This window comes from Anguilla anguilla, chromosome 1 (genome assembly GCF_013347855.1).
Source record: "Anguilla anguilla isolate fAngAng1 chromosome 1, fAngAng1.pri, whole genome shotgun sequence".
In the NCBI taxonomy this organism is placed as follows: Eukaryota; Metazoa; Chordata; class Actinopteri; order Anguilliformes; family Anguillidae; genus Anguilla; species Anguilla anguilla.
In genome coordinates, this window is record NC_049201.1 from 40,066,098 (window position 1) to 40,094,072 (window position 27,975).

A 27,975-nucleotide genomic window follows, 5' to 3' on the forward strand; every position below is an offset into this window, starting at 1 on the left:
AACAGCAGGACTGCAGGATTGCACTGTACTGAACTCACGCTCCAAACTCAAAACAGGCAAACTAAGGGACAACAGGGTCAACACCCACCATGACAGAGTGTGTGTTTTTGTGTGTGTGTTTGTGCGATTGTGTGTGTGTGTGTGTGTGTGTGTGTGTGCGCATGCATGCATGCACTCGTGCATGTGCGTGTGTGCGTGTATGTGTACGTGTGTGTGTGTGCGTGTATGTGTACGTGTGTGTGTATGTGTGTGTGTGTGTGTGCATGTACATGTGCGTGTGTGCATGTATGTGTACGTGTGTGTGTATGTGTGTGCGTGTGTGTGTGTGTGTGTGTGCGCGTTGCGTGTGTGTGTGTGCGCGTTGCGTGTGACTTGCTCACATGCAGTTCCGTGCTGCCAGGTCTCTGTGGATGATGCTCTTGCTGCTGAGATACTCCATCCCTCGTGCGATGTCCAGCATGAACTGGACTAGAGTCTGCAGGGATAGTGCCTGTGGTCGAGGAGTTTAATTTTCACATTTTTATAAAACATACCATCTACAGCAATTGGATAATGGACAACAACATTGATACATGTGTATAGCCACTGGATATAATTATACTACTCCAAATGACTGGTGTGTGGATATTCTTTTGCTGTGTGCATGTGGATATGAGTGCATGTGGGTGGGTGACACTCACAAAGGGATCCTCCCCCAGGCGTGACATCAGCAGAAAGGTGTGCAAGTCCCCGTGCTTCATGAAGGGGAGGATCACCATGGGAACAGGCAGGCGCTGCTGAGGTCGCCGGTGCAGGCTCACCCCTAGGGGGCAACAGGAAGGCATTTGAATACCAGCAAAAACAACAGAGCTCTGGGCCCTGGTTTACTGCTGCCTGGCCTGTAATTACAGGTCTAGCCCTTCACCATCAACCTGCTAGAAATATCCCCATAGTGGGACAGGACCTGCCATATTTGTGGAGGGGAATTGGTGAGCTATAGCTGGCTTGACAAAACTAAGGCTGGTTTTGGTAGGCAGCATTTTGATACAGAAAATAAACTTGGCGTTTCTCTAAACTGAGAACCATCCATGACATGTTATTTCATCATCACAGTTTGTCACGGAGCTTTTTTCAGTTCTCAACAAATAAACCTTTCCAACAGTATACCTAAAGTACTAAACCCACAAATCAAATCTACAAACATTCCAGCTTTATTTGTACAGTCACTTCATTATTATTATTTTTTTTACAAAGCTGTTATCTTACTGTTGCTTTATAGACATATAACCACTAACATAAAAAACTTTTTTGCCAAGAAAGTACAATTCATAAGCCAGGCTTGATAAATCGGAGATCAGTAGATTACTGTATAGCACGTTTCTGGTAAACTACCTTTTGTGGTTGCAAACCCATTAGCTTAATATTCAGAATTATTTTCACAAATCAGATTACAGTGTTCCAGGCTAAAATTACTCGTGTTTTCCACAGAAGTTGAACTGTAGAAACTCATGTCTGTAACAAAAACTAACTGAGCCACAGGGCATGTAGACCCTTCCACCATCCCCCAAACCACACCCATATCCTGCCCCTCCCATCTGACCACACCCACAGCCTGACCCTCCCATCCAACCTCACCCACATCTTACCCCATCCACTCCCACCCACACCAGAATCCCACCCTGCCCACCCAGAACCTGCTCCACCACCTGACACTGAGTCTTCCCCATGCACCCCCACCCCACCCTCATGCTGCCACATCCACCCACCAATGAGCTGGATGACATTGGGGTGGTGGAAGTCCTTCATGTAGGCGGCCTCCTTCAGACACTGCTCAATGTCACCCGAGGTGTTGACATCAGCTGGAGGGAATGTGCTAAAGTTAGCAGCCCAAACTGAAATGCCTTTATCTCTGTGACAAAACTCATCCATTCAAACTGAAATACATTTATCTCTGTGACAAAACTCATCAATTCAAACTGAAATACATTTATCTCTGTGACAAACCAAATACATTCAAACTGAAATACCTTTATTTCTGAGACAAAACAAATACATTCAAACTGAAACAGTTTTATGTCTGTGACAAAACAAATCCATTCAAACTGAAATAGCTTTATCTCTGTGAAAACAAATCAATTCAAACTTAAATTATTTTATTAATGTGTCAAACGAAACCCATTCAAATTGAAACAGCTTTATTAGTGTATCAGAACAAAATGTGGACATGGTTAGTGACACTACACTCACTTTTGAGGACTTTCACTGCCACCTTCTGTACAGAGGCGTCTTCTCCCTTCAGGAAGGCCTCCCGCACAGAGCCAAACTCACCTGGAACAACAGATCATCAGCAGAGGCTTGATCAGTGCATTGTGCTGAGCACACATGCCTTTGACCACAATATTGCTCCATTTCCTTCTGGCAACAATGAAAGCTATGAAGAAGAGACAAGCAGTAACCCTGCAAATGCAAACTTAAGGTTCTGCAGCATTATTGCGACCTTCTTCAAGATGTTTAGGCTATTAATTCTGACCTCAAAAAAGGACAGTTGGCACAGTGTATCTTGTGCATATCGTTACTGAGTTCCAATTACACCAAATACCATTAAATATGTAATAACATATTGCAATATTTAATAAGGAATCAGAAACTGGGTGATGCAGTTTACAATACAGTCACAGTGGTGTGTCTGAAAAGATTCACCTTTTTTTATTTTAATATTTTTTTAGAGGTTGACTGGGGGAAATTGGGTTGACGTCCAACTCAGCTGTATACTGCACACTGCTGAACTGCCAGCCTTTGCTGAGCAGTGGATCAGAAGCTCTGGCAGCACATGAACAGAATAAATGGGGGACTGACCTTTCCCCAACATGTGTCCCAAAGTGAGCAGCTTCTCTGGGATCAGAACGTCCTGCAGCTTCCTCTTCAGCTCATCACTGATTCCCAGGCAGTCCACTAGAGGGAGGCAGAGAAGAATCTCATGAACCAATCCCATCGCACCCTGCTGCATGGGCAAGTCCCCTACACCCTTATTCCACTGACTCTGCTGTTATAAGGTTTACTATACCCTTAGGGCAGGCGTACATTATACGATTTTCTCATGGGCGGATGATGGCACAGACGATACGAGCTTCCGACGAGATCAGATGACATTACAGTCGGCAAACCACAGCGGGCAATCGGAATCGGCTCGGATGACCTCTCATAACTCACAAATTCTAGCTGACTGTGCCCAAATTTTTTTCTCATGTCAAAAAACAATCGGGACCCCGCAGACCAGTCGGATCAGTTCAGAATGATTATTTCCAAAGTTTTTGTAACATTTTGGCCCCGATCTGCAACGAACAATTGGAAGCCCACAACTCGTATAATGAACAGCCACTCTTATACCACTAAATCTACTGTACAGTTCTCTACACTCTTATCCCACTGAATCTGCTGTATGGTTCTCTACTACATCCTTATTCCACTGAATCTGCTGTATGGTTCACACCCTTATCCCACTGAATCTGCTGTATGGTTCACACCCTTATCCCACTGAATCTGCTGTATGGTTCTCTACACCCTTATCCCACTGAATCTGCTGTATGGTTCTCTACACCCTTATCCCACTGAATCTGCTGTATGGTTCTCTACACCCTTATCCCACTGAATCTGCTGTATGGTTCACACCCTGATTCCACTGAATCTGCTGTATGGTTCTCTACTACACCCTGATTCCACTGAATCTGCTGTATGGTTCTCTACACCCTTATTCCACTGAATCTGCTGTATGGTTCTCTACACCCTTATTCCACTGAATCTGCTGTATGGTTCACACCCTTATTCCACTGAATCTGCTGTATGGTTCTCTACACCCTTATTCCACTGAATCTGCTGTATGGTTCTCTACACCCTTATTCCACTGAATCTGCTGTATGGTTCACACCCTTATTCCACTGAATCTGCTGTATGGTTCTCTACACCCTTATTCCACTGAATCTGCTGTATGGTTCTCTACACCCTTATTCCACTGAATCTGCTGTATGGTTCTCTACACCCTTATTCCACTGAATCTGCTGTATGGTTCTCTACACCCTTATTCCACTGAACCTGCTGTATGGTTCTCTACACCCTTATTCCACTGAATCTGCTGTATGGTTCTCTACACCCTTATTCCACTGAATCTGCTGTATGGTTCACACCCTGATTTCACTGAATCTGCTGTATGGTTCACACCCTGATTTCACTGAATCTGCTGTATGGTTCTCTACACCCTTATTCCACTGAATCTGCTGTATGGTTCACACCCTTATTCCACTGAATCTACTGTATGGATCACACCCTTATTCCACTGATTCTGCTGTATGGTTCACACCCTTATTCCACTGAATCTGCTATATGGTTCACACCCTGATTTCACTGATTCTGCTGTATGGTTCACACCCTTATTCCACTGAATCTGCTGTATGGTTCACACCCTTATTCCACTGAATCTGCTGTCCAACACACTTACGGGTGGACTCTGGGAGGTCTGGGCCATGTCTGTTGAAGGAGCGGGCCGCTGTGAAGGAGACTGTTGTTTCAGCCCCTGATGGCTCAAAAGCAGACCTGCAAGAACAATATCAGTGACCCACACAATAACTACACTTCAGAAAACCCCATACCTTCTGTGGGGAGAGCAGAACAGGCCAAAAAACCCTATTACAGGTGTACTGTCACACTTTCATGCCTATAGTGTCTTCAACTGTAACTTCAGTTTGCTTTCTTAACGTGTGAAAGATGCTTAGACAAATGTTAAATGCATAAAATTATGCATTCTACAAGAAAACCAAGAAAGCTGGCTGTCCGATCTACGCATCAAAAATATTCTAGAATGTAGCAAAAAGAAACTGATTTAGCATATATGACCAGTGAATACGGTGGCTGTGGTTGCTAACTTGTCTGCTATTTTAAAAAACCTTTAAATCCCTACTTTGTTATACGGAAATGAAAAATTCAGTGTGTGACTTTAGGATAAGCTTTATGTGTATGTTGACATAAGAGCCCCCTGGTGTCTCAAGGCTGTGTACTTATATTTCTTATATTTGTATTTCATATATCAGCAACCCTCTTGATCTTCTTGATTCTAAATGTTCTCACAGGGAACTGCTACAGGACTGCCACAATTAAAGATTACTAGTTAGTTGCATTCATGAATGTATGTGTAAGTCACTACTCTCAGTGTAAGGACATATATTAAATCTACAACGCTGTACAACCAAAACACTCAGAAACTTATGATGACCAGTCAGCTTTACAATGGTTGGTATAGGGATATTCACATATTCATGGTCTGAAGAAACACAATATACTTTAAGTAACTTATTTAGCGAACCTGTACATATGAACATATTATAAACATAATGTCTAGTTACCTATTGTGTCAGAATGCCTGTCCAGTCTCAGGTTGCATGTGCAAATAATATGTGGAAATAACACTGAACAAAAATAAGATTACATGTACTTTTCTGGGGAAAACATTGGGTAACATACTCACATACAGCCTCAGGAGACATAACGGTGTACAAGCTGCCCTGGAATGACATTTTCTTGCTTTGAACCATCAACCAGCAAATACCCCTATACCAGCCACTGTAAAGCCAACACATCAGAAACCTTTCCTAAAAAGTTTCCAGAAAGTATTTAAAATATCCTTCATCACACACAAAAACTGACTGGGCCAAATGAAAACATAAACTTCAGAAAGTGAACTACACCTATCATCAGCCTGAGGAAATTATACACCCTAGATACAGATACTTCACTGTGGCCTAGGGATGTCCTCGATGCCACAGTGTACTCTATGCAGCGGATGCTGAAAGTTTCAGTGGGCAAAACCCAACAAGCACCTATGCTAAGGCTAAACCAGCATGCACACTAAAGCTAAAGTAACTGGGGGCCTTGGTTAAGGTTCACAGGGTGCCACTGCCTACCCAAACTGAGTCTCCTTCCCCCTGCGGTGCACCAGGACGGTCAGCAGCAGCCCCACCATGGTGGCCACCAGCAGCCCCAGCAGCAGCCCCACCCACACATGGCCCCTCTGGGCATGAGGCGGAACAGCTGAAGAGAAAAGTACACACAGGCGCACACGCATACATTCACACACCACACACACATATATACGTGCACGTGCATGCATTCACACACCACACACACACACACACACATATATACGTGCATGTGCATGCATTCACACCACACACACACACAGACACACACACATATATACGTGCACGTGCATGCATTCACACACCACACACACACACACATATATACGTACACGTGCATGCATTCACACACCACACACACACACACACACACATATATACGTGCACATGCATGCATTCACACACCACACACACACACACGTCATACACGTAAAAACTAAATAACTACAAAACATCCACACTTTACCCTTAAGTGTTCATTGTGTCTAATAAGTGTTCATTCACACATTACAAGCACTCATCCGTGAAGTACTTTGGATAAGAGCATCTTCTGAATAATTCATTTTAAACAGATTAATGCAGCACAGCATACCATACATCTATTAGATGTATTACACCAGAGAGCTGGTGTACATGTCCTTTTATCCCTCAGCGTTTTTAACACTAGTCCTAAATGCATGAGCAGGACACACCTGTGGCGGGCATCACCAGGACCGGGAGGCTCCAGGGGCCACACCCTGCCACAGTACACGCTGCCACCTGAAACGTGGCGTTGAAAAAGCGCCCCCCTCCTGACAGATGGGCCGTGTTCTCCTTGAAGAGCAGCGCCTCCTGCAGGACGACACAAACCTCAACATCACAGACCACCAAGACCACCAAAACATAACCTGGTTAATACATCTCAGTACACACCAGAACATAACCTGGTTAATACATCTCAGTACATACCAAAACATAACCTGGTTAATACATCTCAGTACACACCAGAACATAACCTGGTTAATACATCTCAGTCCACAACAAAACATAACCTGGTTAATACATCTCAGTCCACACCAGAGCATAACCTGGTTAATACATCTCAGTCCACACCAGAACATAACCTGGTTAATACATCTCAGTCCACACCAAAACATAACCTGGTGAATACATCTCAGTCCACACCAGAACATAACCTGGTTAATACATCTCAGTCCACACCAGAACATAACCTGGTGAATGCATCTCAGTCCACACCAGAACACAACCTGGTTAATACATCTCAGTCCACATACGACCAGAACATAACCTGGTGAATACATCTCAGTCCACACCAGAACATAACCTGGTTAATACATCTCATTCCACACCAGATCATAACCTGGTTAATACATCTCAGTCCACACACGACCAAAATGCAACCTGATTAATACAGCTCAGCCCATCTTTGACCAAGAACCCAACATTTAAAACATTTCAGTCCACATATGACCAGAACACAACCTGGTTATTACAGCTCAGCCCATCTTTGACCAGAACGCAACCCGGGTTAAAACATTTCAGTCCACATATGACCAGAACACAACCTGGTCAATACAGCTCAAATTAGCCCTGAGCAGAACATTGCAGGAGCAAGCAGAGGTCTCAGTAGAGAATGGGAGGTCACACCACTTTAGGCGATCATGCCACTTTAGGCTACGCTACAGTTATTTTTCAGGCATTAACATGATTCATATTTATGTTTTGGTTATAAATTATGGTGAATCAGTTTTGCATTGTGTATACGGCAGGCAGTGTGGTAGAATGGAATTGAATAATGTCCACCTGCTCATGGTTTTGTCCACCCCACCTAGCAACTCAGAGCCCTCAGGGGTCTCCTGGTAGAAGGCTCAATGGTGCTATACAGCATGTCAGACAACCAAGTCAATAAATCTCACACCACCCCTACCCGAGCAACAGATTTCAGACCGCCAGGCAGAACACTGCCCAGACACAATCCAGCTCATCCTTAATAGGTCAGTTTCACAGGGGCTTTCTTCCGCTATCCTTAGTTAGCCTGAACAGGAGGAATGCAAGACATCTTCATCTGAGGAGAGTTCAGAATTGCTCCTTCACGCCCAATTCCCCTCAGTCTCAGCTTTTAAAGCTTATCAACACAGTGACAGGACTGGTGTGCCATGGACACCACACAGCACAGCATGCTTATGTTTTAATTGGTGAAACGAGTGACGTACCTGGCTCTCTCCCCCCAGGCTCCACTGCACCTTGTAGCTCAGCAGTCGGCCTCGCAGCTGCTCCTGCTCCAGCGCAGCCCAGCTCAGGGACAGCTGCTGCTCCGTCAGGTCAAAGGTCAGGTTCCGGGGCGCAGCCGACGGCACTGCAGGGCACAGACATGGCCATCGTCATCACGGCAACCTGGGCCCACGCACCCAGAGTCAGCGTGGCCACAGACACCACAGCTGCCTCAAGCGCGGCTGTAGTACCGCGTTCCAGGGCACGCTCGTGTGATGCATTCACTGAGCTGCAACCCTGTGAATATTTCATTTCTTTCTTCACAAACTCAGAGTTTCACTCCGAATTTATACATGTTCGGTTACGGAACAGCTCAACGCAGGGGTGGGCAATCCTGGTCCTGGAGGGCCGGTGTCTACGCAGGTTTTTTGTTTCCACCAATTGCCCTGGGTAAACGAGCTGACTGATTGTATAAACCAACACTGGTTCACTCGTAGATTAGATTACGGAAAAGGTTTTCTTACAGGGACACAAGAACAGTCTTCGGCAGTCATTCGCGTGCTCATCAAGGAATGTAGCAAAAATGTCAGACGGCGTAAATGTGAGGGCTAATTGCATAATTAAGGCCAGAAGTTGGCATGAAAACCAGAAACAGATATGGCCCTTGTTGCCCTCCTCTTGCTTAACGGGTCTAACTCTAATAGACTTGAGTGAAATTCTGGGGTGTGCTTCAGAACTTGGACACAAGAAGTGGGGATATTTGGAAACGCTCAACACAAACGCTGCAGTGCCGTGTTGGCCATTAGATGGCAGCAGTGTGGCTGAGCACCCTGCAATGTATTGACACAGATTGCGGACACACACATACAATGGCCCATTGTGCCAATGGGGATGGCATCCACTGGAGAAGGGCCAGGTCCGTCGGTTTACAAACATGCTAACAAGGACAACTCCAGGACCCCCCTCCCCACAAATGCTCTTCATCTGCTTGTCCGCAAACTGCTCGTCTCACCCCTTTCCTTCCCCCGGTACCCACAGAACCCCCACCCCCCCTCCCCCTACCCCCCAACAATGTGCCAGCCGGGACAACAGGGCCTCGGGAGCGGTTGGCCTCTGCACTGCCTGTTCATCTCCCTTGGCTGTGTTGGGCACAGAGTGTCCTACTGCCTTCAAACCCCCTAAATGGCCAGTTAGAAAGAAAAAGAATCTAATCCCCACACACTAAAGTACAATTAAAGCCAACACAAAACCTCGGAAAAAAAATTCTTCAAATGCCACAGTGATGGTGCTAACTGTGTTTTGTATAAAATCTGATTATGCCTGAGTAGGTCTGGTGCTCTCTCTAGTGTGGAACGGCACAACACCAACCCCTTCACTCAGTGAAATCCGGCTTCACAGCTAGACGGTGAATAGCGCCAACACTCTTAAGAAGGTAATGAGTATTTTCATTGTTTCTGTGATTAGATTATTATCACAACATAAACCAGCTGACATCCCTCCCCAAGGTGAGACTGAAATTGTGAGACAATAACAACAGTAGAAAATATAGCACTAAACAGTTTAGGTTTAACCCTTTATGTAGCGCCCCCTTTTTAACACCTGAACCCTTTTGACAACAGGCATAATTCTGGTCTCCTTTGAAAGGTAACCCTTGGGAGTTTGTTTTTTCAAAAGTTAGAATTACTCTAACTATTATTGCAACAAAGTAACAGAATCTCAACCACAGTGGAAGTGGACTTTTATTTCTCATCTAGAAAATCATTGTTATTTTAGTGGATACGGGTGCTTGTGGCTGTGTCATCTTAGAAGCACAATGGAGCCTGGCTCAATCCTGGTTCAAATTTGATTACAACAGCACCAAATGAGCACTCTGTATTGTTATTTCTGAGCTGTGTCTAGGCGGGTTTCCAAAAAGGCCATTTGGAGACTCCAAAGGGAAACCTGGCCACCAAATGACATTATGGGTAGAGGTGTAAAAATACTACATATTGTATGCTTTATGCTAGTGGAAAACATCGCTGAAATTAGCTCCCTTCCCCCAGGAACCCCCCCCCCCTCCCTCTCCTTCCCTTCTCCTTGCTCTCCCCTTACCACCTGTGGCAGCAGCAGGCCTGGAAGATGCAGAAAATAACTACATTAGCTGTCTAGTTTACTACTCCATTGATTGAGGTCCACTGATTAATGTTTTACCCCACCCCCATCAACATGTCAAACACAGGCCCACAATTACAGATGCCACATTTATTATTCAAAATCAGGCCTACTTCTTATTTATAAGTGTACTGAATAATAATAAAAATATTTTTAGAATGTATTTAAATGCTCCCAAATATAAAATGGGAATAAGTCACTGAACATGCTCTCTGTTGTGCAGTCAAAACTGTCATCCTCAGAAATTTTCACTCGAGTGAGTACTCTTCCAAGGCCTCCAAATGCCGAGTCTCCTGTTTAGACTAACGCATTGTAAAATAATTTAATGTTGTAAAATGAAAAACTTTTAATGTTTAAACTGTCAAGAACTTTTTTGCCGGTGTGTAACATTCTCAGCATGCTTACTGAAAAAGTCATGGTCTGCTTACATAGGAGAAACAGTGCATGTTCAATTATGTAAACCTAACCCCAAATACACTGTTAGAAACATAATTTTATTGGCTGAAATGCTTATCAGCCATCACTATAATAGCTTGTCATTGGCTGGCTGTGTACTGGTAATATTTTACACTGTCCAGGTTGAGTTGTTGCCGGTGCCGGGCAGGTCCCATTGACTATACTGAGGGTCTGCTTGTCCAGTACAGGTCAGACAACCTTGTAGGTGGGCGCATCTTGTTCCAGAGAGTATACAGAACCCGGAGATAGTACAGATAAAAAATGTTTTTTAAATGTACTATGTACACAGTATTGTGTACGCAACAGAACAGACAACAATGATAATTCCTCCAGAGAATCACCAAGTAAACACTGGACATTTTATTGATGTGTCTCCGAGTTAGCCGGCTTCCGGGACTAAAAACTATTTAGGATTTTGTTCACTGGACCCTTGCTGTGATAAAGACACTGACTGTACCGTGATTTGTTGTCTGTGGATTTCCAAAATCTATAGAAGGTGGGGACCTCTCAAGCTTGTTTTGCCGCGCCACATTATAAAATAAGGAACCGTTGTCGCTAAAACATTGGCATCGTAAAATAGTTCATAGAGATAGAACCGTGTGCTTTAACGCTTTAAAAATGGTACATTGTGTGACCACACGGATTGAAAATTTCACTCTAAAAAATAAAATGAATGCAAATAAACCCACACCAATACGGGGCACAGTAAGATTTCAGGGGTTAAACAAGCATACACCAAAACTGCAAGGAACTGGGCTCATTCTGTAAGGACAAGTACAGGCTAAGGGTATCATATAAATGCACTAGGAAATGTGCTAATGAATGACACACCTGCTTCTGGGGTCTGGAAGTCAACCCAGCTGGAGAAAGGGGAACGTCCAACTTCGTTGTCACAGCAGATTCGCACTCTGTAGCGTGAGTAGCACTTCAGTCCACCAATGTCCTGCTCGAAGGGTGGCACTATCACATGTCTCTCGGGCAGCTCCACCCTCTTCCCAGAATTCTCAGACATCTGAGATTTTAGTGGTAAAAATACATTAAATACAAAACTGTTATTAATTACACAGACACTGAAATGGGGCATATCAGCATTATAACCTTAACCGACATCAGCTTTTCAAAACTACGTACTGCTTGTACTGTAAATTCAAACCAATTTATAATAATTAGTGTGTTGCTACCCAAGGGAACCTCATGGTCATGCATATTCACCTCCTTTGTCTTTTGTTCTTTCTGTCTTCCTGTCTTTCTGTATTAATCAGAAAAGCCTGGTTTTGAGTTATTCTACATTAATTCTCTTTTTAATTTCTGTACACCAGAACAAATGTCACTATTTCAATGTTGTAGAGTACGGGGCTAAGGCGATTGCAAGAGAGAAGCTCTCACGATACTTGGATGCCATTACCTCTTTAGAATGTCACTGGCATCACAACACAAAAATAGTGACTTCTGTTAGGACCAGGGAGGCAGCACTGAGTCCTTTTATTTGCCTAGATGATGGTATGCGAGGAACCAAAAAAAAACACTAAACGGCAGAGGTGTAAAATCCAGGTTCAGAAAGTAAAAGTCCTCCCCAGTATTTCATTCCAGTCACCTGGATTTGCTAACTGGCACAATTCTTCAGTCAGGAGGTAGACTTAATTAGTGAAATCAGTTGGCTGAGTTTATGGGTGGAAGCAACACATGGCAGGACTTTCACTTTCTGTCCCCTGGACTTTCCACGTCAGCTAAACGGATCATAAACAGATTTTATTGTGAGTTCAAGAACAATATGACACGAAAATTCCCACATTGCTTTTATAAACTGCAAAATACAAAGACAATTGCATAATTTTAAAGCTAACAATAGCAGACACAAAAGTGCAAATTACAGGACACAACATCTTTGATGAAATATGGAACGTTCTGGTCAATACGGGACAGTTGGTGACCGTCTCTATCCAGCATTTTCCTATTTCTGTGATTGTACCTGCTAGCTAACGCAGTAGCTGGCTAATCCCATAACTAACATAAAAGGATAAGGGAATCTAACTAGCCTGAGAGCTGAAAGTACAACAGCTTGATGTTAAACAAAAAATGTGGCAAATTGCGTCACTGGGGTTGGCTTGTGGCCGTGTGGCAGTCTGTATAGCGGCGTGGAAATTTATGGTCCAACCAACAATCGGGTCACGGACAAAAAATGAATTCTGGGGAAGATCACTGAAGATCCATCCAAAGATGGAATATCAGCTGAGTCTGTATGGAATGCAAAGAGCAGAACCACAAATTTTACTTAAATGATAAAGAGTTGAAGAAAAAACTAAATCTAAAAACATATTACATATTTGTTCCCTTGATATGACAGCCCACTTCATGTTCGTGGTACTGTATGTCAAGATCAACTGTGCTCAAAATGCAAAAAGGTACCAGAACAAGCACAGGAAAAGAAAATGACCCAACTATAAAATGGTTTATAACCCAGCCTGCAGCTATGGGAGGATGGCAGGGTATGGACATTAGCTTTTTGATGCAAAGCTGTGCCAGAGGCGCTCAGTTTGCATCTGATCGCTAGGACACAAGTTCTGTGCTTGGCACACAGACCAAAGACAGGACATGATACTGGACAAACTGTGTTAGGCCACAGACAACTAACATAATGGCAGATTCACGGGGTACTCAACTCCTCCTCTAAAAACCTTCACTGATTAATGACCATTAGCATGATGTCTGTGATCTAGTAAGGCAAAAGCTGTGGCCTGGATTGTGTGGAGGATGAAGCCTGGGGCCACGGTGAGACTAGCATCCTGATTACACCATGCAGCACTGGGCAGGGAGGAGGCAGACTACTCCCTGGCTTGGGTCCAAAGCTTACCACACCACCTCCCATTCAACAAACAAAGAAAACAAGAGTAACCCAGGCTCACGTGATAACAGAGGAGGACATCAAATGTGACTAGTCAGCATGGCCATATTCCTGTCCTAATTTGCCTTTTAACAATAGTTGCGATCTGCCCTGTTAGACAAATAAAATGAAATGGCTCCACTTCCAAGTCCTCTGCATAAATGGAAGAGAAATGGAAGGAGAACAACAATGTCCATGTATGAATAGGCTGGACCGACAGGAGGGAGAGGACTGAAGGGCTCAGACTGAGACAGAGAGTGGGAGAGAAAATGGGAATGACAGTAAAAGAGAGAGGACAAGAGACAGAAAAGCAAGGAGAGAGGGACCACATGAGCAAGAATGAGTGAAAAATAGGTATTGTTCCCATACATGATCCCTAAATGGCAAAGTACCAGAATATTGTGAACAGGACTAGTGCTTCACAACCATTAAAAAATAAATAATATTCAGATGGTTTCAAAATATTCATTTTTGAAATCTAAAAAAACAGCTAAAATGATTCTCAACAAAAACATTGTCAAAAAAGCAAACTAACTAACGTAGGTTATATCTGACGAAGCTCAAGAGGTGATATGACGTGCATTGTGTTTGTTAATTATTACGTGTCATTAGTCAGCAGATGCTGCTATCTAAGCTGACTTCCTAGCTTATATTTACATAACCATGCTGACTAACAGTTTGGGTATTTCTGAAACTATTGGGATCTGGAGTAACCTGGATGGTGCAGGCCTGCAGGGCAGAGTGTCCTGTGAAGCCAGGGGTCCAGGCCACAGTCACACTGTTCTCTTGTACCTTCACCACCTCCACGAGACTAGGGGCTTCTGGGAGAACTGCAGGGAACAGCACACCGCGTAGTGAGTCATAATGACCTTTAACACACAACAGAGAGAGTGCAGGAGCTGGACATGGTTGACCAAATGGAAACAAATACTGAGAAAACAAGTGCGAAGGACTTCAGGTGAAGGGAGAGTCTCACCCTTGATATGCACAGTGCCTGTGCGTGACACTGAGATTCCCCGGGCATTTTTGGCCTCGCAGTAGAACTTGATGCTTTCAGTCACTCCTGTATGATCAGAAGACCAGAGAGGAATGAGCAGACCTTATAGGAGCACAGCAAATCAGCAATGTCTGTGACACACAGGGACAAGACCTAAAGACACACAATTCTAAGGTTAGATATAGGGAGCCAGTCAAAGTCGAAGAGAGTGAGTTATCAGTAATTGGTTGAGTAAAAGCTCATAGCCACTGGGTCTGAAGTTCATCTGAGACTTTACATTTTAACATTACACCAGGGACATGACCTCTAGTCATGCATCTGTTTTCTTTCCAGAGTCTGCAGAAGAGGCCCAGGTCCATATTCATCAAGCATTTTGGAGAATGAGCACTGCCATACTGTCAATATACAAACCTTATCGTTCACAAACCGAGCAAAACTAATCCTAGCTCAACACTACTCAACACAATATTCATCCATCCATTATCTATTCCCGCTTAGCACAGTCGCGGTAGTGCCTATCCCAGCATGCATTGGACGAGAGGCAGGAAAACATCCAGGACAGGTCGCCAATCTATCGCAGGGCACTCACTCGCACACTCATACCTGTGGGCAATTTAGAGTCTCCAATTAGCCTACCTGCATGTCTTTGGACTATGGGAAGAAACCGGAGTACCCGGAGGAAACCCACATGCAAACTCCACACAGAAAGGCCCAGGCTGGTTTTGAACCCTTCTTGTTGTGAGGCGACAGTGCTGACCACTGCACCACCGTGCTGCCCAGTGATAAATGTTCATCCTCTATGCATTACCATTACATTACATTACATTACAGGCATTTGGCAGACGCTCTTATCCAGAGCGACGTACAACAAAGTGTATAACCATAACCAGGAACAAGTATGACGAAACCCCTAGAGAGAAGTACCGGTCCAAGTACAGGGAACAACCGCATAGTTCAACTTGGACCCTGGTGGTTAAACTGATTAACACTAACAACGAGAACGGCAACAACGCAATCTATGGAAAATCTATGGAATCTATGGAATCTATGGAAAAATAAAATAAAAATAAATAAATAAAAATACAATTACCAACCTACATTGGGCCAGGTGTATTCCATTTTCCCTAGAATCACACTAAGTACATTAACAAGGTCCAACCTATGCTGATTTTGAATCAACCTGTGTTCAACTGGACGATTGCAGAATTAATATCACAAACTTTGTAAGATCTCACAACTGAAACAGCAGATCAGATCAGTCACACTGTTATAAAGACCACAGAACTGCCCACGGAACTTTGAGGTGAAGTTGTGAGGAAGTAAAAAGGCTGCTAAAGACAAAAACTGGCACAGTTCTGAGCCTTCATAGGAGCACTGTAATGCTCAAAACAAAATTGCAAAAAAATAAGACACAACCCAGACATGACCAAGATAAGGCTGTCCTACCAAACTGAACAACCCCAAGAGAAGTGACCAAGACACCAACTACAACCCTGACAGCTGCAGTGCTCATTAAGCTGATATGAGAGAAACTGTCCAGAAAACAATCTTCTCAGCACTTCAGATCGGGCCTCTTTGTGAGAGTAGGAAGACGGAAGCCACTTCTGAGAAAGGCCAACATTAAGCGATGCCTGGAGCTTGCCAGAAGCCACGTCACAGACCCTTCTGGAAGAAGATTTTGGGGTCAGATGAGACTAAAGTTGAACTCTTTGGCCTGAAAGTAAAGCGCTATGTTTAGTGCAAATTAAACACAGCCCATCACCCCGGCAACACTACCCCACTTTCAAGTATGGTGGAGGCAGCATGCTGCTTGTTGCCATCAAGGGCAAGATGTATGGAGCCAAATACAGGCAAATCCTAGAGGAGAACCTGTTTCAGTGTGCAAGAGATCTATATTTAGAGCAATGGTACAATGACCCCAAGCACATGATAATAACTAAAACAGAATGACTTAAAACAAACAGGTCAGTATTCAGGAATAGCCCAGTCAAATCCCAGACTTTAATCCCATTGAAAATCTGTGGTATGACCAGAAAATTGTTGTCGCCCAATGCTCACTGCCTAACACTGCACAAGCAAATTTTCATGGAGGAATGGGATAAAATTCTAAACTCCTGAAGTGCAAATATCATACAGAAATACCCTCACCACTACCTAAATATTGACTCCGGGGGTGAATGAGAAATGTAAATTAAAAAATGAAACGCTTTAAAATTTTAAGAGCTGTGATTACTTTCTGAAGGAATTGTATTAGGAGCAAATTGTAAATGCACTTTGTTATAGCAGTCATTTTAATGAAGGAAAAAAAACATAACATTAAAAATAAAATAATAACATTAAAACAAATACCACTGGAAGGAGATCTTCAGGAGAAAAATGTCAGGTGTTTCAGACCCATTAATGATGGCTAATTATTAAAACTGGTAACCGGGCCATGCCTAACTCAAAAGACATCTGGCTTCACAACTTCTGACACCCTGTTCACGGGTACTGCTGTGAAAGTTCAGTTGATTAAGTAGGTTAGAGAAAATGTGTAAACATCAGATCTCCCAAACAGCCAGGATGAGGGTAGAAATAGAATCTGAGTGCTGGTGAGTGTGGGATGTCAGGAGTGATACGTGTACGAGAAAGGCATAGTCAATCTTAATCAATAATGCAGCAGCAATTCGCAATGTAGTGAAAGTGGAACAGTACTGCTAAAAAAAACTCCTGTTCAATGTTTTCCTCTAAATGCACTGTGTGTAATGTGGTCATGTATAAACATGTTTGTATGTAGGTTGTATAAGTTAAATGCGGGTATACAGGTCAGGTTTTGTGTTAAATATATATATAAACAATATATATTACTTTTGTCTGTTTTGTGAAATGCCATGAGTATATAGCAAAAATACTGTTGTGAACATACTTTTAAAAGGCACTGTAAATAAATACATAATAACACCACGCAAACATGAGTTACCAAAAACCAAATCAGACAGGCTATACTTTCTATACTGACTCTCCAACCACTCAGTCCCAGTGAAATCAGGCAGGTTACCATCTACATTCCAATCAGTCCCAGTGAAATCAGGCAGGTTACCATCTACATTCCACTCAGTCCCAGTCAAATCAGTATGTTTATACTATCTATACCCCAGACATTCAGTCCTATTCAAATCAGTCAATGCAGAACATTGGCCCAACAACATGCCGCACTCCTCCGTAATGATCTTAGGCACCCTGTCCCAGATAGAATCATCTTCTGCCAAGTCAGCAAAGTAAGAATTTTAGATACATCCCAGAGACACAGTACTGATATTAATACTGTTATTGCATTCCCTTAAAACAAGAGAGATGAAGCCCTGGAAACTGCATAAATGAATAACCCCATGCGAAAATCTCTCTGCAGTCACTCCAGCTTGTAGTGGGAGGCTTATCTGATAACCAGAGACAGACTTTGGCACTGCCTGTAATAATGTCAGAGCCTCATTTTCCCCAGAAGACACCTGGTTAAAATAGATTGTGATTTTTCAATGTCTGGGTCTTTTCCTTAGTCTTGTATTCCACTCTGCCTCCAATTAATGACAACCCAAATATGGTGTGAGAATCCACACTTGGGGGGGGGAGGGAATTAAATTCTGGAGAAAATGACTAAACTAAAAGAATCTCATATGACCGAAACTTTCAGCAGAATGTTGTGCACTGACATACTCCAGGCCCTGAAGACCTCAGACCCCCATTGGCCAGAAGTTACACAAGTGCATTCTGGGTAATTCCAGTTTCAAAAACAGACTGATGCGAATCTCTGCATAACACTTCCTCCTTGTCACATTTACAGCAGGAGCACCCTGATAATAATGTCCACACCCAGGGTCTCTGACCTCTCTGGTGGACTATCTTCCTGATTAGTGCAGTCAGTGGCAACAGAGAATGAAGTCACAGCCTGAACAAGTTATGCGCTGTTTATTCCCCTGGGTGCATCATATCATTGCTTATCCAGGGCTTATTACATCACTTCCACTTTACATATTTATCTATTCACGCTAATTGACATTTACAGAGGAAATTTAGGTCTTGTACTTGTTCATGGGAATACAAAAGAAATTACCACCCGGGAATTCAACCCACAAACCTGCCACAGGCCAAGTTATGTACCCACTACAGCAGCATACAACAGTACGACCAGTTTTTACTGATTCGACAGATACTCAGCAGCTACATTCTTTTCATCCTCTCGGCTGCTTAATTACAGGAGGCTCCAGTTGGCAACAGTAGTTTCCGATGCAATCTTGCAGTACAGAACATCCTTGGTCGTGCCCCTTAGTGAACTTCCAAAAGATACATAAAATCGGAATGTTTCAATGTCAATTGTAGGGAGACAGAACATTCAATCTCAAGAATACAGCTGTGGGTCTATAGAATCTATGGCCCCACCCCCTCCCCAACCCCTGCTCTACGCGCGCCGCAGTATTGATCCTTCAGTAATGGCCTAATGCAGTCACGTACAGGAAGTGGCTCTGGTGAGATGCAGTGTCCAGTAACACACGTGGGGCAGACGCTGTCCCTACCAAAAAAAGGAATTCTTGGCTGTGAAATCACTGTGGGCACAGTGTCCATTTTCATTGTAAATGTCTTGTTCATTATGCAAGTCCTGGTATGTTCTAACCTGCTATAGATATAACTGGAATGTGCTCAAGCAATGTTATATCATATCACTGCAACAAAGTTTTACTTTCTAACTGCATAATTATTTGGAGACAGTGATTATCTAGTACACAGTAACAATGACTACAGTTACATACTCAGTCATATTCCAATGTTAACCCAAATGAAAGTATTCAGACTGTAACATAAGTCATGTAAACACATTATTCCAATAACAATAAGCCAAATTAACTAGTGGGGCTATTATGAGTAATCAGTATAAGATGGATGATAGTCCTCCATTACACAGAATATTAAGTTGCATTTACCTCATTCAGAATATATACTTCCCAACCGGAAATCAATTTGCACATTCTATTTTGCAAGGAATTCTGGGTTATAATCATTTATTATCTTGCCCTCCTGGTAAACCAAAAAATGTCCCTTTTTCAAAGTGAGTGAAAGACACATGAATATAATGCCATTGCTGGACAAATGAAAGAAGCAATGGGTTAAAAATGGGTTTTATGAGAACCATGGAACCCTGACAACAGAAACAACACAAGACAAGGCAAAATCAAGCGTTATATCAAAATAAAAATATATCCATGTTCTACAGGCTTCATTTTGAATGCAGGACTATCAGTTGCTGTGTATTTCAAGGTGTATATAGGCTAAATAACTTCTTTTGAATATTACTGTAACAGGGACCCCTGGATATAAAGACAATGTATGGAATATTAAATGGTAAATGGACTGCATTTATATAGCGCTTTTATCCAAAGCGCTTTACACTTGATGCCTCTCATTCGCCAGAGCAGTTAGAGGTTAGGTGTCTTGCTCAAGGACACTTCGACACGCCCAGGGCGGGGTTTGAACCGGCAACCCTCCGACTGCCAGACAATCGGTCTTACCTCCTGAGCTATGTCGCCTTTGTGTCGCCATGCTTGTAAATGCAGTCACTGACTGTCATTGATACATAATTAAATTTGTTTATATTTATTGTTTTATTTTACATCAATCAATCGTGTCATCTTGTGCTGTTAAACTGACTGCCCCCTCCTTGTCCCCTTCTTTATTTATGGATGCTTTGCACTCTTCCTTCTGGGTAAAACTCCCTGGACTTACAGTGTATCCTACAGCATTATGCTGTATGTAGCTGGTAACTTTTAAACAAAGTACATTTTAATAATGAAATTTCTCAGGGAGGTCTTTCAAATGCCTGCCAGGATAACTAGATGAATATTGCAGCACATACTTATCAGGACAATACATGAACATTAAAAGATAATGCAGGGACTTTATTATTGTCAGCAAAACACAAGAGCTCAAAAGTCATATTTGTGGTACTCCGCTGTTCAAAATCCCAGCAAAGCATGTAAAGAGGTCAGCGAAGAGAACTGTATATACACACATACAGAACATGTCTTTCACTACCCCTATAGCAAACTGCTGTTGTATAAGAAAACACGAGCATAGACAAAACACTCAAGAGGTAAACCCTTATATTAGTGTTGGGATGTCCTCCGGACTTGTTCCATTAAAGTAAAAACATTCTTAGAGTGACCTTTGAAGCAGTTTGGCAATCCAAATAGCTCCTTTTAGCATTCTTGACAAAATCTCAAGGAGCAGCCATAAACCTTGTTTCTGTGTAATCCATGAGTCATAATCTGTTTTAGCAGGAATGACATAGCTCAAACCCTTTCTACTGTCACTTACATTTACATTTTATATTTCAGGCATCGAGCAGACACTCTTATCCAGAGCGACTTACACAGCTTAAATTCTCTAGAGACTATCCATTTATACATCTGGATACTTACTGAAGCAAGTCAGGTTAAGTACCTTGGTCACGGAAATCAAACCTATCACGTCAGAGCTGCCAGCCTAGTTTCCTAACCATTATACTATACTGCCACCCAAAATCTTGATTTAGACTAGACATGCTTTTATCTTCTAGCCCACCTCCCCTTCCCTTAAGTGGCTTTTGTCGCTCGTCAGGCTGCCATTGTAAATAAGAACTTGTTCTTAATGACTTGCCTGGTGAAATAAAGGTGAAATAAATAAAAAATAAATAAAATGTGAGATTTGAAGTCAGTCTACCACCTTACCTCTAGCTCACAGGCAACCTCTTTTTTCTTTTTCTTCCATGAGTTTCCCTCAAATCCAAAGTGTCCTGGAATGATCTCCAACTCTCATTACACACAATGGCCAAGGAGCAATTCTCCTCATTGCTAACCAAATAACATTCTAACCAAACCAACCAAAGAAACACTGTCAAAATTATATACAATATACTTGAAACTGAATCCCTTGGCCAGAAAAAAGATGACAAGACTAAGAAGGACCAAACCTTTCAGCATTGTGATTTCCATTAAATTACCTTGATTACAATACTGCAGAATGCTGGTTGTAAGTGGGCCATAGTCCAATACTCTTCCAGCTCTTGACTTGCACAGAACACAAGATGCTCAATTGATTCAGCAAATAACATTATTAGCCAGAGCAGGAACACTAGTGAGGTAGTCAGATGTGCATGCTAATTTTTACTTAAATTTAAAAAGGCAGATGAGGAAGTTCAGAGGGAAGCAGGAAGTGAATCAGGAAGAGAGGCAGCACCTTACCAGGGACAGAGATGACAGAGGGGGAGGACGTGGGGTCTCCATCCTGCACTCCACCCAGCCACCAAAGCACCTCCACAGGCTCAGGGGGGCCCACAGCAGCACAGCTCAGGTTAAAGGGAACCCCTGGAAAGGTGGCCACATCCTCAGGCTCCAGCACAAAATGAGGGACACCTGGAAAGGGGGGGGGGGGCAAGAGGGAGAAGTGATGGGACAGGAACCTTTGGTCTCTCCAAATCTCCAGTCCCACCAAAAAATCATCCATTCTCTGCTGTAAAGAAATTGAAGAAAGTCATACTTGTTCACAGGCCAAGTGGAATAAAAAGCAGACATTTCCCAGGGAGGGGTGCACCATAGCATACTGACCACAGCGTGGAAAACAACAGCCGGATACAATCAAAAGTGAAAAGATTCATTATCGTAACCAACCAAACACTTTCCCTGGACTTCTCATTCCAAATACTTACTGACATTGAAATTGCAAATAGGGCTGGGCGATATATCACAACAATAATTATCAAATGTAATAACGGTCTTCACCACAATGTGGCGTTTTGCCTTTCTTTTTAAATTAAAACTGGTGTGGTAGTAAATAACCAAACAGAGGCTGCGTGAAATGCTTCCAGGAAAACGTCACCACTGTTACCTCTGGGGTGGTCGTAAGGCAGCCAATAGGCTTTCATGTGATTGACAAAAACACATCACATGATCACATACTGTCCACACAAATAGAGCCATCACACTTTAAATACAGGACTTCATCTCTGTATGAGACAGCAGTAATACAGAAATAGAGTCAAATGCAGTTAAACAGATGGCTTACCTTCTACAGTGATCCAAGCTGGATTAGAGGAGACTGTGGTCCCCCGGGACTCAGCCTCACACCAGTACTTCCCAGCATCCTGCTGCTGGACGGATTTGACACTGCCAACCAAGAAACAGACACCAGTGTGACAACACACACTGTAAGACTACAGCACAGTAAATGCATCTTCCCACTGCCGCCAATGCCCTCAGAGAACTATCCTCCCACTTTTGCCACCATTGTTCTCTGACTCTCACAGCTCTACGCATCCCCCTAAAACAGAAACACTCAAATCTGACCCTCAAAGGCCAGTACTACTGCTGCTTTTCACTCTTCCCCTCTGATCAGGGACCCCTGGTCAACCAGAGACATTAAATAATCAATTATATTTGAGGTACAGTACCAGCTTTAAGGTCCAGATTTGAGAATCCACGTCCTAACATCACACATGCACAAATCGCTCTGCTGAAACCATGCATTCACATAACTGCAACCTCTCAGTTCATTAGTCACTGAAAAAGTCACTGTGTCTGTACCAACATACATTTACGGCAAGGCTTAGCTTTGTGGTATTCATAAGCAGAATGCAGATGTTTGTAAAATGATCTATGTTAAATATGCTGCTTCTACATGATCATATTCCTTTGAATGCTTTGAAGCAAGCACATGAATACAGCAACACCATGAATTTAACACGACACAGGCCACATTAAGAACAATGGCATGCAGATGTTCCCTAAAATGTAGTGCAACACACAAGACGCTTTTCAACGCTGCCTGTGGACATTCCATACATGGTCAATCCATAAAGTAACCAGACAGGACTTGTACTATACTGCACAATATGTGCCTCAGCTATTGGAAGTAAACAACAGGCCCGGGGGAGCTAGGGCCTGTGCATGTGCTGAGGATTAACTACGCCAGCCACAACCTCTGCGCTGGCGTCCAGTCACATGACCGTCAGTGCTGGGCAGAGCAACACTCATGGGCAGCTGACCGCATTCCAACGGGTCTCTGCTGCTCCTCTGGGTCTGGCGTACCTGCCGGGCGGGCCACAGCCCAGGAGAAAGGCTCCCTAAGCAGATTAACACCAAGGATCAACTCTCCCTCCGAATTCCTCTGCAACCTGCCATGCTCAGGACGCCGTGTGCTCTTCAAAGGCAGGCACCATATCAGCACCCATATTTACAGCGTTATTCTCGCCATGTCTCCACAACACACATGAAACACATGCCAAAACACGGGACGCAGAGGCAGCAACTGCTGCAGTTGCACCTACAAACATCCCCGCAAGTGATATTTATGGTTTCGCGGGGAGGTGATGAAGGCTGGAGTGACAGGCGGCTGAATCTGCTGTCCTGTTGAAGTTTGTAGTTAAACTGCACACAGGTACAGAGGGCTGGACGTCTCGGGCAAAGCCTGGAGCAGCTACTCAGGGTGGTGTGTGCCATGTTCTCCTTCACCCTCTCAGCGGGGGCTCAAATTACCAGGAAATGCACTGCAGCTCACATTAATCTGTATCATATATTCAATAAGCTATTAGGCCAGTAGAATGCAGACAGAGTGGAAAGGGGTCTGCATGTTTATCTGGATGCAGCCACGCAAAACGTCTTTCTCTTTTATGACTAAACTCATCTCAGAGGGTACAACATGATGCTGAACTGCTCCTTCTTCCTGAAGCTTTACAGAGGAAAGGAGTGTGAGAGCACAAAACACACACTAAGGCCATGCCTTGGTGATGACACCGTGCAGCTCAGTGGAGCTTCAGTGAACTACGCAGTGACCATCCAGCGCCGTTCCCCAATGGGCCCGATCGGTCCTGAGCCCGGTACCTGTGGAAGGTCTCCCAGTGGTATGGCTCCAGGGTGATGTACATCTGGTCTGTGCTGTACAGCTTCTCCCCGTCTTTCATCCACACGATATCCGGCTCGCTCAGGCCCTCAACAGCACAACCCAGACGTGCCATGTTGCCCTGGGTCACTGTCAGGTTGGCTGGGCTTTTGGTGAACACTAGCCCTGGGAAACACCAAAGAATTAGGTGAGCCAGGGAGGGGGGCCCCTGAGGACTTTTTGAAATAAGAAATGGACAAGAATGCTCACAAGAGGTCAGACCACCCGCTAGAAAGTAATTTGACCTTCAGCAGGCACCAAAGCACCTGGAAGTCAAAACGGCGCACTGTGTAACAAACCAGACCGTGCTAAAGCAATGAGATAAAGATTACAAAGAAATCACATTTCTATGTGATTCTCCTGTGGATTTGTTTCAGGTGTTTGTGAACGCAAGCATAAATGGTAAATTGAGGTTATCATATGCATGAAAAAAGACTGTTTACTGAATCTCAGTGACAACTAGCCTATGTCCCATAATAGACCCAGATTTCCACAGTCTTGCGAACAGATAGTAGGCATCAAAATGACAGTTAGTAGTCACCAAATTTGACCAATCAGGGTTTTCATTTCTGTCATTTTATGGGCTTAGTAAAAAAAATGTAAAACTTGGAAACTTGCTGCACACTTTTGTGAGCATCTGACAGGTTGTGCGAATAATCAAACCAACAGTTGCATAAATTATCCGATCAAGCAAAGGCAGTAGGTACCCAGCCCCTCCACATACATTCAAGAGCACATACCCATGGCCTTAGCAAAATATTGGGGGCCTCTAGCATTACAAACCATTTAGAAAAAACAATGCATGTATCTTCAGTGAGAAGAGCACTGACCCTGGGCTCTTAGCTCCCTTTGTGTGCCTGTGTACGCATACATCTAGGCTGATCTGCATGCTCTGGTTTGGGTGTGCAGACGTCATGCTGGCTGCCGAAGACTGGAGGCTCTGTGCTAAGGCAGCGGGCCACAGCTGGGCTGAACGATACTGTATCAGAGCCCTGTAGACGGCCTCTATGAATGGCCTCATTATTCCTCTATAGGAACTCAGCAAGAGACCAATGGTGTGTAATGTATTTACAAGCAAATGTAATCCAGAATGTTTCCTGGAGCACCTGTCACCATTAAAGACTGAAGACGTGAGATGACAGCACTTCTGACTGGAGTGTGCCTGTACTGTGGGAGGAACAGACTGCACAAGCATGTGCTGGCCGCGGCCTTCCACACAGACCTACATCGAGCAGTGCCCATCTGTACAATGAAGCAGGAGATTTCACGTCTGTATGTTAACAATACGAGCATAAGCTTCACAACCCAATCCATGCACGGGTTAAAAAAAGAACAGCTTGTAAAGTACTAAATAAAATGGAAGCTGCAAGGATATTAGATGGAAAAATAGTGTTTTGATCACAAAATTTAGTTTTGAAACAAAATTTATTTTGTGTTCTCATCAACTAAGATTGAGTAACAGTTTCAATGTTCTTTTTCTTTCAGTAACAAAAAATATCTTGATTTTGTAACACTGTAAAAACAAAATGACATGAGAGAGAACAATAACACACATCTCACCATACTTTTGGGGCCACAGTGCCAGCTTCCCTCCCTTATTGTACAGTACATGAAAAACTGAGAGATGCATGGCTTACACGTGGACAGATCAAGGAGATATTTTAGTTAGTATGGCAATGACACCAGTCAACACACGTACATGTTATTTTCTCTAGCAACGGTGCAAGCGAATGCATATGATCCAGATAAATGCAAAAGTATTGGGACAGTGACATACATTTTGTTTTGCCTCTGTACTCCTGCACACTGGATTAGAAACGAAACAATGAATAAAAGGTAAAAATGCAGACTGTCGGCTTTATTTGGTGGTATTTACATCCATATCAGGTAATCCTTGTAGGAATTACAGACCTTTTAATACATAGGCTAAGTCTCCCCATTTTAGGAGAGCAAATCTAATGGGGCATTTGGCTGCTCAGCTGTTTCTTGGACAGCTGTGTGTCTGTGCATCATTAGTTCATGCACAAAAAAGCTAACAAAAGGTCTAGAGTTGATTCTAGGTGTGGAATTTGCATCTGGAGTCTGTCGTTGTCGTCTCTCAACATGAGGACAGAATAAGTGTCAATGCCAGTAAAGCAGGTCATTATGAGGCCAAAAAATCTGAATGAAACAATCAGAGACATAGCCAACACACTGGGTGTGTCAAAATCAGCTTATTGATACATTGGTAGGAAGCAAGAATGCACTGGTGAGCTCAGCAATAGCAAATGACCTGGTAGACCATGGAAAACCACAGCAGTGGATGCCCGAAGAATACTTTTAATTGCTATTTAATTACTAAGAAAAACCCATTTTCATCTGTCAAACTGATCAAGAACACTCTCTGGGAGAGCCAGTATAACCTTAAAGGGTTCACAGCAACATGTATCTAAACCACTGGAAAGCCTCAAGACCAGAAAGGCCAGGCTAGAATGCTTAAAAAGTACATGGAAAAAAACTGTAGAGTTCTGGAACAAGTCTTATGAACAGATGTGACGAGTATTAACCTGTACCAAAGTGATGCAAAGAGGAAAGTGTGGAGAAAGAAAGTAACTCATGGTGGAGGTAGTGTTATGGCTTGGGCATGCATGGCTGCCACTGGAACTGGCTCACTTGTCTTCATTAATGATGTGACTGCTGATGGCAGCAGCAGGATGAATTCTGGAGTGTACAGAAAGTGTACAGTGTCAAAACTCACTGAACAACTCTTCACCTTGCTGTCATGGTTCAGTGTTTCTGTTTCTGTTTTTCCTTTCTGCGCCGCCAGATGGCGGCACTTCAGTTTTGTATTTCTGTTCGTTCCCTCATTGGTTTCCCCTGTGTTAATTGTATTATTGTTTTCTATTATTCAATCATTGTTTCTGTTCATGTCTCCTTATCCCATCCATCTCTTGTTTGATTATGTATGGAGTTCACCTGTGTCTGGTTTATTTAAGTCCTTTGTTTCCCTGACTCGGGTGCTGGTTCCTTGTGTGTCTGACTGTTTCTGCCTCTGTCTGCCTGTGTTTTGGATTGTGCATTTCGGCTTGTGTATCTGTTCTTGAGTATCTGCCTGTGAGTTCTTACCTTCCTTGTGATCTGCTTGTATTTTTGCTCTGCCTGTTTTTTGGATTTTGAGAAGTTGTTCTTTCATACTGAAGTATTTTTTGTATTCTGATGAATAGCCCTGCGTGGGCTCATATTTGGTTTCCTGGTTTTTGTTCCCTGTTTTGTAAATTCTGTGTTAATTTTCCTTTTTGACACCTTGAGTTTTTTACACTCTGCATTTGAGTCCTTTCCACCGAAAACCCTGACACTTGCAGCAGGACAATGACCTTAAACATACTGCTAAAGCAACCAAGGAGTTTTTCAGGGTC

The 27,975-nt window shown here is 43.3% G+C and overlaps 1 protein-coding gene across 1 annotated transcript in view; it reads right to left on the reverse strand.

The window, feature by feature from the left end:
• tyro3 (TYRO3 protein tyrosine kinase) overlaps window positions 1-27,975 on the reverse strand; it is a 34,177-nt gene that overhangs the window by 4,968 nt on the left and 1,234 nt on the right. Inside the window, exons 2-16 of the mRNA XM_035412288.1 lie at window positions 24,523-24,706; window positions 22,709-22,809; window positions 21,889-22,059; window positions 14,621-14,707; window positions 14,359-14,474; window positions 11,595-11,775; window positions 8,159-8,301; window positions 6,638-6,776; window positions 5,931-6,057; window positions 4,472-4,566; window positions 2,836-2,931; window positions 2,227-2,307; window positions 1,746-1,838; window positions 681-802; window positions 381-490 (exon numbers count right to left, since the gene is read on the reverse strand). Of these exons, the coding sequence (XP_035268179.1) occupies window positions 381-490; window positions 681-802; window positions 1,746-1,838; window positions 2,227-2,307; window positions 2,836-2,931; window positions 4,472-4,566; window positions 5,931-6,057; window positions 6,638-6,776; window positions 8,159-8,301; window positions 11,595-11,775; window positions 14,359-14,474; window positions 14,621-14,707; window positions 21,889-22,059; window positions 22,709-22,809; window positions 24,523-24,706 (1,846 nt within the window). The remainder of the gene's footprint in view (window positions 1-380; window positions 491-680; window positions 803-1,745; window positions 1,839-2,226; window positions 2,308-2,835; window positions 2,932-4,471; window positions 4,567-5,930; window positions 6,058-6,637; window positions 6,777-8,158; window positions 8,302-11,594; window positions 11,776-14,358; window positions 14,475-14,620; window positions 14,708-21,888; window positions 22,060-22,708; window positions 22,810-24,522; window positions 24,707-27,975) is intronic.